This window comes from Nicotiana tomentosiformis, chromosome 2 (genome assembly GCF_000390325.3).
Source record: "Nicotiana tomentosiformis chromosome 2, ASM39032v3, whole genome shotgun sequence".
Classification (NCBI taxonomy): Eukaryota; Viridiplantae; Streptophyta; class Magnoliopsida; order Solanales; family Solanaceae; genus Nicotiana; species Nicotiana tomentosiformis.
The window spans coordinates 142,645,971-142,658,560 of record NC_090813.1 but is presented as its reverse complement, the minus strand read 5'-3'; the positions used below and the strand labels follow the sequence as shown (position 1 = coordinate 142,658,560).

Below are 12,590 nucleotides of genomic sequence, written 5' to 3'. Positions count from 1 at the left end.
ATTTTTGACGACTCTGAGCAGTCTTCAACCGCTCCTTAATGATTTTAACTTTTTCCATAGCCTGATGCACGAAGTCTGGCCCTATCAACTCTACTTCCCCTATTTCAAACCACCTAATGGGAGATCTGCATCTCCTTCCATATAAAGCCTCGAACGGTACCATCTGAATACTAGCATGATAGCTGTTGTTGTATGCAAATTTTATGAGTGGTAAATGATCATTCCAGCTACCTTTGAAGTCTGGAATGCAAGCATGCAACATATCCTCAAGCGTCTGAATAGTCCGCTCTGCCTGCCCGTCAGTCTGCTGGTGAAAGGCTGTACTAATATTCACCTGAGTACCCGAACCTTGCTGAAATTTCTTCCAAAAAATAGCGGTGAATTGTGCTCCCCGATCAGAAATGATAGAAACTTGAGTGCCATGCAGCCTGACTATTTCCTTGATATACAACTAAGCATACTGTTCTGCTGTGTCAGTAGATTTAAATGGCAAGAAGTGTGCTGATTTCGTGAGTCGATCCACAATCATCCAAATTTAGTTAAACTTGTACGGAGTACGCGGTAGTCCTACCACAAAGTCCATATTAATCATTTCCCACTTCTATATTGGAATTTCTATGGTCTGTCCCAACCCACCGGGCCTTTGGTGTTCGGCCTTCACTTGCTGACTAAGGCTATGCATGGATCAGATCGGATTTAGAATATTTCGGATCGAATTTCGGATTCGAGAAAATGCAATCTGAATCCGATCCGAATTAATATCGGATCGGATCAGATTTTAAAGTTTGGATCGGATCGGATTTTCGAATTTCGGATCAGATTATTATGCTTCAAAGTTGCAAACTCATATGTATATTTTCTTTGTAAAGGAGGCAATACAGTAAGAAAAATTCATGTTTCTGCAATTATGAGAGTACTAAGGATTCCAATATAGCTAAATCCATCAATTATAAAGGTAATAACTTGGAGGGAAATGTAAAGGAAGTACTAATTATCCGAAATTAAAGTTTAGTATTTATACACGCCCTAATAATTTCGGATTTCAGATCGGATTGGATCAGATCGTACTAAAATTATACCAATCCGAATCCGATCCAAAATCTAAAATTTTAATAAACACAATCCGAAATCCGAAATTGAACGGATCGGTTCGAATTTCGGATATCCGATCCAAATGAACAGCCCTATTGTTGACAATTTGTACACTTCGCCACAAATTCCGCTATATTCCTCTTCATATCAATCTACCAATAGACTTTGTTAAGATCATGATACATTTTTGTAGAACCCGGGTGAACGAAATACCTAGAAATGTGAGCCTCCATCATGATTCTTTCCCTGCGATCACTTACATTTGGAACACGTATTCGCCCTTGGTACCTTAGTGTACCATCATCCATGCCAAGGGTAAAAGCCATAGTTTTATGTTTTTGAATCCCCTCCTTCAATTGTACCAACAATGGATTGTCGTATTGCTTCTCTTTGACTTCCACAACAAGCGATGATTCAGCCCTATTTTTCACAATTACCCCTCTTCACTAGAGTCCGCAAGATGAACTCCCAAACTAGCCAGTCGGTGAATTTCCTTGGCCAATGGCTTTTGATATGCCTCCAAGTGAGCCAAACTACCCATATATTTTTAGCTAAAAGCATCTGCCACAACATTGGATTTCCCCGGGTGATACAGAATATCGATGTCGTAATCCTTGAGTAACTCAAGCCATCTTCTCTGCCTCAGATTCAACTCCTTTTGTTTGAGAATATATTGAAGGCTCTTATGGTCAGTGAATATATCCACATGAACCCTATATAAATAATGACGCCAATGTTTTAATACAAATACCACCGCCGCAAGTTCTAAGTCATGTGTTGGATAGTTTTTTTCATGATTCTTGAGTTGCCTAGAAGCATAAGCTATCACCTTGCCATGTTGCATTAGTACACACCCAAGCCCAATTCTTGAAGCATCACATTATACCACAAATCCAACTGCACCCTTTGGTAAGGTCAACACCGGTGACGTAGACAATCTTGCTTTCAATTCCTAGAAACTCCTTTCACATGCATCTGACCATTGGAATTTAACCGCTTTCTGAGTCAATTTAGCCAATGGAGAGGCAAGAGTAGAGAATCCCTCCACAAACTTCCTGTAATACCCTACTAAGCCCAAGAAACTACGGATTTCGGTTGGCGTTGTAGGCCTCGGCCAATTCTTCACAGCTGCAATTTTCTGAGGATCAACCTCAATTCCTTCACTAGAGACCACATGACCCAAGAATGTGATAGATTCAAACCAAAATTCGCATTTCGAAAACTTTACATTTAACTTGTGCTGATATAGGTAGAACAGCCATGAGATTATCAGCATGGTCCTCCCTACTCCGCGAATAAACAAGAATATCGTCAATGAACACTATCACGAAGGAGTCGAGGAAAGGTTTGAATACTTGATTCATATGACATCACCAAAAATTCAAAGTGCCCATATCGGGTTCTAAAAGGTGTTTCGGAATATCTTGCTTCCTGATCTTCAATAGGTGATACCCCGATCATAAATCAATTTTGGAGAAGTACTTAGCACCCAACAATTGATCAAACAAGTCATCTATCCTTGGTAGTGGGTACTTATTCTTGATTATGACCTTGTTAAGCTGCCGATAGTCAATACACATTCTCAGTGATCCATCATTCTTTCTTTCAAAAAGGACCGGTGCGCCCCAAGGCGACACACTCGGCCGGATAAAACCCTTTTCTAACAAGTCTCTCAATTGTTCCTTTAACTCCTTTAATTCTATCGGTGCCATTCTGTAGGAAGGAATAGATATAGGATGTGTGTCTGGCATCACATCAATCCCAAAATCAATCTCCCTGCCAAGTGGGATCCCAGGGAGTTCATCCAGAAAGACTCCAGGAAATTCATTTACAACAGGCACAGAATCAAGTGTAGGTCCCTCAGACAAATTTGAAATTGAGGGTTAGGGTGTACAATCTTACCTCTAGGATGAAGACCTAGTGAGTTTCCCTTCTTAATCTTCCAAACATTTGAGCAAGAATTGAAGAACAATTACTGAGGAACACCTTCTCACTCTAGGTCACTCTCTCTCACTCTAAAATGTCAGATTTTAGCTTAAAAATGACCCAAAGCATGTATTTAACAAAGTAGGGCCGGGTTTTAAAAATCCAAAAATGAAACTTCGAAACAGGTTCTGCGGTTGCATATGCGACCGCATAATGGTTATGCGGTCCGCGAAATGATCGCGAAATTGGGTACCAAAACTAGAAAGGAACTGACCAGGTATGCAGTCACTATGCGGCCCACAAACCTGTTCTGTGGTCACATAATGCACCGTAGAACAGTTCTGCGGTCACATAGTGCACAGCAGAACCTCCGTATGAAAAATTCCAAAGCGGGATATGCGACAAGAGTGTGGCCCGCGAAATGGTTATGCGGTCACATAGTGGCCGCGAAATTGACATCCAAATTGGCCCAATTAACTGCCTCATTCTGCGGCTATTATGCGGTCCGCAGAGTGATTCTGCGGTCGCATAATGGACCGCAGAAACGCATTTCACTGCCAAACGTTTTTCTTTACTTTTCAGTGCATCGTTCAACTCAAAACGTCCATCGTTCATCTCAAATACGTAAGCCCAATTCGGCACCACGAAACATTATTTTCTTTTGCAAATTTTACTGGGCTTTATACTTAAGTACTTCGAAATTTTTCCGGGGTGCTACAACCCTGACTACCCCCGGAACAGATTCAAAGCCTAAAGTTGATTGTTTTTTGTCAACAATAGCAGGGCGTTCAGGACACTTAAACATATGAGAAAGAAGTGTCGACGTACCGTCTTTGGTCTTAAAACAATATTCAATAAAGCAATAGTCACATTTTGCTTTTTTACTCCCTTCGGAAGTAATAATTTCTTTAAAATAATCCCACACAACAGACCTTTTTTTCATTATCTTGGTTATATTAGACTGCGTTGTTTCAGCTTGACTTATTGCATTTGAATTAGAAGTCCCACTTTCACCCATCACCTTATCACTTTGTATATTTTCATCCATGCTACAGATTAAAGAACTATCTGCAGAAAGACACAAGATCAAATTAAGACGGAAATAATAGTTAGTTTGAGGAAATTCAGTTAAAGATCTTGCTAATAAGTAATGGAAAAGCTATCCCTATTTATCAACTCATATAGAAAAACTTCATTCTTTAACTGAATATCACCAAATATTTATCAACTCAAATATTATCCAGGCTTGCGTTATAACATTCTTTAACTGAATATCAACCTGATTTTCAATTGATGTGAAGAAAAGAATGATTAGAATAGATTATGAAACTTTAACTTGCAAAACATGGCCATACATTTTTTGACTTCCTCTTTCCTTCTTCCTTGCTATGCTGGTTATGCGTGTGTGTGCGTGGTTGTTATTTGAGAATTTCTTGACATAGTAAGGAAACGTCACTGATGAAGCTATTCATTGAAATTTGAAAAGGAAGGCCCGATTGGCCACCCTTATTTTGAAAATTAGTTCAAGACCTTATGTTTCCAATTCAAACTTGTACCAATTAGGACTAGTTTAAGTATTGAAAAGGCAGGCGAGTCCGCGAGAGGCGAGACGGCGAGAGGGAGAGGGAGAGGGAGAGGCGAGAGGGTTGGCTGCTGGGTTTAGATGCTAGGGTTTCTAAAGTGTAAATGTTAATAGTTTAATACTGATTATTGGTCTCCAGTGGGGAAGAGACTCAATGGCCAATTAGATACTTCCAAGCAATCAGTACAATTCACTTTACACAATTGTCCAGAGCAGTAATATGGATAAAAATAAATTATATATATATATATATATATATATATATATATATATATATATATATATATATATATATATAATGGGTTAACGGATTATCCGTTAAGAAAATTGAATAATCCGCCCCCAAACCGATAAACCGTTAATAAAAAAATTTCAATCCGTTTTTCGCCCGTTAAACCGTTAACCCGATACCAATAAGCCATTTAGCTTCGGTTCGGTTCGATTTTGAACACCCATAGTTTAGATTGGATTGAAATATAAAAGAATTTTATTTTCAATTAAAAGATAAATAACTTTATTAAAAGTATAAATAATAATGACAAAGGGTATTATTTTAAACAAAAATTTTTAATTAATAAAAATTAACATTCTTATAAAACCATGAATATTTATTATTATAATTTATAAGAAAAATATTTAAAAATATCTTATAAAGCAATCAACTTAAAAATTACATAAGTCATAGATGTAGAAATATAAATAGCATTTTCAAAATTTAGTTAAATATGAATATAATATAAATACTTATAACCCAAATATCCAATTGAAAGATACAAGATTTCATCAAATAAGTAATACATTTTAGATTAGTAAAAGTATATTTCAAATGTTAAACAGAAAAAATAGCATATGCATTAGATATGTCTTTTAAAAAATAAATAAGAGTTATTTGTATACGAATAAGTTTGATCTCCGATTTTAAAATATTTTTTAATATTAAGTTTTTGTAGGATAAAAATAAATAGGATCTTAAAATCATATCTTTCAAATATAAATTTTCTTAAAAGAATAATTATTCATAATAATTTATTAACTTATAAGACTTTTAATTTGAATGTGAATGAAGTTTGAGTTGAAATGGAGTTTCAACTTCTTACATTTTTATTTATAGTTCTCCAAACTTCTCAAGTTAGACCGTCCGGTATTTACGGGTAGCAAGCCCTACAAGGATCCGTAGAAATTTATTAATAATATGCAAAAGGCCCTCTGAGTTATGCGTGCTACCGAGATTGAGGTAGTGGAGCTAGCCTCCTTTTGGTTGAAGAGGTGGCCTCATCATGGTATAAAATGTGGAAAGAGTTCCGTGGGAAAAACGCTCATCCCACAGTTTGGGACGAGTTCAGTAAGGCATTCCTTGACAACTTTTTGCCTATTGAGATAAGAGAAAAGCATGCATTGGAGTTTAATAACCTAACGCAAGGGACCATGAGCGTCTAGGATTATCACTTGAAGTTAATCCAGTTTTTGAGGTGTGCCCTATACATGTTGCCTAACATAAGAGCCAGAGTTCACCAGTTTATGTAAGGCCTTTTGGCACAACCCAAAATTCCAACACATTATGATGACGCCTAACACACTGGCTAGGCAAGCAAAAATATAACAATAAAGAACCAAAGCAAAAAATTTATAGGAATATCATAAGTCTGAAATCTCAATTTGACAAGATACTGCTAATTCAAGATAAATCCCCTAAAAACTGGTAAATACAGAGTCATGATCTCTACAAAGGAATACAAGTCTGAAACTAAATAATGATACCATCTGAACTGAAACAACAATACATAAGAAAAGACAAGTCAAAACTGCGGCCAAGAATACAACTCTACCTCGCCTCTCGAAGCTCAGTCTAACAAGCACATCTACTGCTGATAACTGGTCCCCATACCTGGATCTGCAAAGTTAAGTGCAGAGTGTAGTATAAGTACAGGCGACCCAATATACTCAATAAGTATCGTAACCAACATTGGCAAGATAAAAGAAGCAAGAACTATAAATAATACTAGCTATAACCTGTACAATTTCATCATTTTAACAAGTACAGAACAATAATGAAATCAAGTCATAAAGCATAGGAAGAAGCATTTGTCTGTGTATGTGTACAGTTACTCAATACTTTTCTACGTCAATGTTCATTATATAGAGATGATATGCAGTTAAATCAGGTAATTAACCACAAAAATTGCAAATAAAGATGAAATGCAAAATCCAAACAAACACTGACCAGATTTCCTCAATCTTTCCATATCCGAACCAAATCACTGATTAGTTTTTCTCAATATCCGCGTGTACACCATCAAGAGAGAAACATGAGAGGGTAACACTAGGGTGATGGATCCATATCCACACGCAAGCACGACCAATTCAACGTGCTACCATCCCGGCGTGGTTACATGCTCAATATCAAAATCGGCCCATCATGGTCATATGCATAATAGTATAATCCGTCCGGCATGGTCATATACATAACAACATAATCCACCCATCGTGGTCTCATGCATAACAAAATAATCCTCATGGCATGGTCACATGTATAACAACACAATCCGCCCGACGTGGTCACAAACATAACAACATAATCCGCCCGGCGTGGTCGCATGCATAACAACACCACTCGTCCGGCATGGTCACATGCATCCAGTCCAAATCATATCACACAGAAGGAAATATACAAGAATTCATGTATATGATGAATGAATAACAGATCTCATGCTCCTGGACTGGTATAAATGACATGCTAAAGTGTAGGCATGTGTATAGTGCGCTATCATAGCTCAATCCACTATTTCATCTGAGAAATAACAATTATCAAGTTCATTCACGGATTAAGTCTTTATGTAACCACAAACATGACTTAAATAGTTCACAATAATATTACAAATATGAGAAACATCATAGCTTAACGCTTAATAGTCAATTCTAGGCATACCATAGCCTAAGAACCACCTGAGTATGAATAAACACCGCAGTGTTAGCATATGGGATCAAACCCCGCACATGTGCGCATCCATAGCACGTAGCTATCACAAATAATTCAAGCAAGTAGTGCCTCAACGAAATTTAAATAAGATACTTACCCCAAGCAAGCCAAATTACTCCCATAACAAGCCCGTCCCTCGTGTATCAACCTTCGAAGGCTCGAATCTAGCCAAAATAACGTAATACTATCAATAAAAGCCATAGGAAATGATCACAAAAGATAAAGCTAAGATCTTTAACTCAAATAAAAAAGTCAACTCAAAAAGTCAACCCCGGGCTTGCACCTTGGAACCCGACAAAATTTATAAATTCCGAACACCCATTCACTTACGAGTTCAACCATACTAAAATCATCCAATTCCAACCAAAAATCAACCCTCAAATCCTCAAATTTCACTCTCTAATAACATAGTCCAAAAATCCCCAAATTCTAACTTAGATTTATGAAACTTATGTGTAATAATCAATGAGTGTTTATTATTTATGGACAAAAGTGATTAAAAGTCACCTCTTCAACCAAGGTGGAAATCTCTCCAAAAATCGCCGTAGCCCAAACTTCAAAATCCCAAAAATGAGAAAAATAACTAAACCCTTCGATTTTATAGCACTGCCCAGCGAATCTCACTTCTGCGGCCCTCAGAGTCACACCTGCGGACTAACCATCGAAGCTGCAAAATTTCATTAAATCCCGACCCAACGCACCTGTGGTCAAAGCTCTGCACCTGCGAGACCGCTTCTGCAGTCGCTCGCCCGCGCCTGCGCATCCGCACCTGCGGATCACCTGTCACACCTACGCCCAAGGCCAAACCAAACGGACTCCGCACCTGCGGAGCTCACATCGCAGAAGTGCATCTGCTTCTGCAGAAATACACGTGCATATGCGTTCCTCTTAGTATTCACTCCATTTTGTATCTACGACCAACTCACCGCACATGCAGTGCCGCATCTGCATCCATACCCACCGTAGGTGCGCACGCAGCAGAAGCCTGAAGCTTTAGCTAACATTCCAAGACGAAAACTAATCCGAATTCAATCCGAAACACACCCGAGGTCCCCGAAGGCCCATCTAAACATACCAACAAGTCCTAAAATACAATACAAACTCGTTCGAATCCTCAAATCACATCAAACAACACCAAAACTACAAATCACACATCGATTCAAGCCTAACGAACAAATGACCTTCCAACTTCAAAAACTAATGCCGAATCATACCAAACCAACTCTAATTGACCTCAAATTTTGTACACAAGTCATAAATGACACAACGAACCTATTCCAACTTCTAAAACCAAAACCCGAACCCGATACCCATAAAGTCAACTAACGATCAAACCTTTCAACCTTCCAAACCTTCAACTTTCCATTTTTTCCAAAACGCGCCAAATCTATTGACGGACGTCCAAATCCAAATCCGGACATACGCATTAGTACAAAATCACCATACGAAGCTATCGAAACCATCAAAACTAAATCCCGGAGTCATTTACACCAAAGTCAAACTCTGGTCAACTTTTTCAACTTAAGCTTCCAACATTGGGACTAAGTGTCCCAATTCACTCTGAAACATCTCCAGAACCAAACCAACCACCCCGACAAGTCACGTAACTATAAGTGAACATTGAATAAGCATTAAACAGGGGAATGAAGCTATAATATATGAAATGACTGGGTGGGTCATCACATTCTCCCCCTCTTAAACAAACGTTCATCCTCGAACGAGTCTAGAATCATATCCGGAGTCTCAAATAGGTGAGGATAACTGCTTCGCATCTTCCGATCGGTCTCCCAAGTAGCCTCCTCGATTGGCTGGCCTCTCCACTGAACTTTCCCCGAATCTATATTTTTTGATCTCAACTTTCGAACCTACCGATACCACCAGCTCTACATCATAAGTCAAATCCCCATCTAGCTGTACTGTGCTGAAGTCCAACATATGGGACGAGTCACCATGATACTTCCGGAGCATAGATACATGAAATACTAGGTGAACACCCGATAGACTAGGCGGAATTGCAAGCTTGTAAGCCACCCCCAAACCTCTCAAGCACCTCAAAAGGTCCAATATACTGAGGGCTCAACTTGCCCTTCTTCTCGAACCTCATCACTCCCTTCATGGGCGAAGCTCTGAGCAAAACCTTCTCACCCACCATATATGAAACATCACAAACCTTTCTACCGGCATAACTCTTGTGCCTAGACTTTGCTAAAAGAAGCCGATCCAAAATTAACTTGACTTTCTCCAACGCATCCCGAACCAGATCAATACCTAACAACTTAGCCTCTCCCGCCTCAAACCAACCAACTGAGAACGACACTGCTTCCCATATAAAGCCTCATAAGGAGTCATCTAAATACTCGATTAGTAGCTGTTATTATAGGCAAACTCTGCAAGCGGTAAGAACTAATCCCATGAACCCCCGAGATTCATAACACAAGCACGTAGCATATCCTCTAAGATCTGAATGGTGCACTCGGACTGTCCGTCCGTCTTGTGGTGGAATGCTGTACTCAACTCAACCCGCATGCCCAACTTTCGCTGCACTTCTCTCCAAAATTGTGATGTGATCTGCGTGCCTCGATCGGAGATAATGGACACTGACACACCTTGAACACGAACAATCTCCCGAATATAGATCTGATCTAGTCGCTCAGAAGAGTAGGTAGTGACAACCGGAATGAAGTGGGAACACTTGGTCAGTCTATCCACAATAACCCACACTTCATCAAATTTCTTCAAAGTCCATGGGAGCCCAAAAACAAAATCCATGGTAACCCGCTCCCACTTCCACTCGTGAATCTCAAGTCTCTGAAGCAAATCACCTAGCCCCTGATGCTCGTACTTCACCTGCTGACAGTTCAAGCACCGAGACATATATTCTACTATATTTTTCTTCATTGCTCTCCACCAATAGTGCTGCCTCAAATCCTAATACATCTTAGCGGCACACGGATGAATAGAATATCGCGAACTATGGGCCTCCTAAAGAATCAACTCACTCAACCCATCAATATTAGGCACACAAATCTGACACTGCATCCATAACACCCCGTCATCTCCAATAGAAACCTCCTTAGCATCACCGTGTTGCATTGTGTCCTTAAGGACAAGCAAATAGGGGTCGTCATAATGACGCTCTCTGATGCGCTCATACAAAGAAGACCAAGAAACCACGCAAGCAAGAACCCGACTACTCTCCGAAACATCTAACCTCATGAACTGATTGGCCAAGACCTGAACATCCAATGCTAGAGGTCTCTCACCAACTAGAATATATACAAGGCTACCCATACTCTCAGCCTTTTGCTCAGGGCATCGGCCACCACATTAGCCTTCCCGAGATGATACAAAATGTTTTTATCATAGTCTTTTAATAGCTCCAACCACCTCCGCTGCCTCAAATTTAGATCCTTCTGCTTAAACAAGTGCTGTAGATTCTAATGATCTATAAATACCTCACAAGACACGGCGTGGAGATAATGCCTCCAAATCTTCAATGCGTGAACAGTGGCTACCAAATCTAGATCAAGTACGGGGTATTTCTTCTCATGGGTCTTCAACTGGCACGAAGAATAAGCAATCACCCTACCCTCATGCATCGAGACACACCTAATACCAATCCGAGAAGCATCACAATAAACCGTATATGAACTCGATGCTGAAGGTAAAACTAGAACTGGTGTTGTGGTCAAAGCAGTCTTGAGCTTCTGAAAGCTCTCCTCACACTCATCAGACCACCTGAATGAGGCACCATTCAAGGTCAATCTGGTCAAAGCTGCAGCAATGGACGAGAAGCCCTCCACAAAATGACGATAATATCTGGCCAAACCAAGAAAACTCCGAGTCTCAATAGCTGAAGACGGTCTGGGCCAACTCTGAACTGCATCAATATTTTTTTGAATATACCTTGATCCCCTCACTGGACACCACATGCCCCAAGAATGCCACAAAATCAAGACAAAACTCACACTTGGAGAATTTAGCATAGAGCTTCTTCTCCCTCAACGTATGGAGTACAATCCTCAGATGCTGCTCATGATCCTCCTGGCTTCGTGAGTACACCAGTATATCATCAATGAATACTATGACAAAAGAATCAAGATATGGCTGGAATACATTGTTCATTAGGCGCATAAAGGTTGCTGGGGCGTTGGTCAGCCCAAAAGACATCACAAGAATCTCATAGTGACCATAGCGGGTCCTGAATGCCATCTTCAAAATACCAGAATCCCGAATCTTCAACCGGTGATAACCAGACCTCAAATCAATCTTAAAAAACACTCTTGCACCCCGAAGCTGGTCAAATAAGTCATCAATTCACGGTAATGAGTACTTGTTCTTAATTGTAACTTCGTTCAACTGCTTGTAATCAATGAACATCCGCATGGTACCATCCTTCTTCTTCACAAATAGAACTGGCGCACCCCAAGGCGACATACTAGGCCTGATGAAACGCTTATCAAGTAACTCCTGAAGCTATTCCTTCAATTTCTTCAGCTCTACTGGTGCCATACGATACAGAGGGATAGGGATGGGCTGAGTGCCCGACACTAGATCAATACCAAAATCAATGTCCCTATAGTAGGCATACCTGACAGCTCTATAGGAAATACATCTAGGAAGTTTCTTACTACCAAAACTGACTCAATGGTAGGAGAATCAATACTAATATGCCTCACAAAGGACAAATATGCCAGACATCCCTTCCCAACCATCCGTTGGGCCTTCAAACGTGAATTCACTCTACTAGGAACATAGTCCAGAGAACCTATCCACTCAACACTAGGCAATCCCGACATCGCTAATGTCACGGTCTTCGCGTGATAATCCAAAATAGCATGACATGGCGACAACCAATCCATGCCTAAAATCACGTCGAAATCAACCATGTTAAGTAGTAAAGGATGAATGCTTGTCTCTAATACCCCGATGGTGATCACACACGATCGATACACACGGTCCACAATAATAGAATCAACCACCACTATAGATACATGAACATGCATAACTAAA

General features: G+C 39.8%; 1 protein-coding gene across 1 annotated transcript; it reads right to left on the bottom strand.

Moving 5' to 3' along the window:
- Positions 1–2,044: 2,044 nt before the first annotated feature.
- Positions 2,045–12,376, bottom strand: LOC138905760 (uncharacterized). The gene is made up of 6 exons (XM_070194282.1): positions 12,169–12,376; positions 11,033–11,352; positions 10,184–10,310; positions 3,951–4,086; positions 3,847–3,856; positions 2,045–2,332 (listed from the first exon to the last, which is right to left on the bottom strand). The coding sequence occupies exons 1-6, from the start codon at positions 12,374–12,376 to the stop codon at positions 2,045–2,047; spliced, it is 1,089 nt and encodes a 362-aa protein (XP_070050383.1).
- Positions 12,377–12,590: the final 214 nt, after the last annotated feature.

Bases quoted from the DNA above. Each gene is read 5' to 3' on its own strand.
- LOC138905760 (XM_070194282.1), bottom strand. From the start codon at position 12,376: ATGTCGGGATTGCCTAGTGTTGAGTGGATAGGTTCTCTGGACTATGTT. The intron at 10,311-11,032 runs GTATTTATAGAT...TGGACTTTGAAG, and splicing joins TCCACGCCGTGTCTTGTGAG to AAATTTGATGAAGTGTGGGT. The intron at 4,087-10,183 runs GTGTGTCAGTGT...GTCTTTCTGCAG, and splicing joins GGAGATTGTTCGTGTTCAAG to ATAGTTCTTTAATCTGTAGC.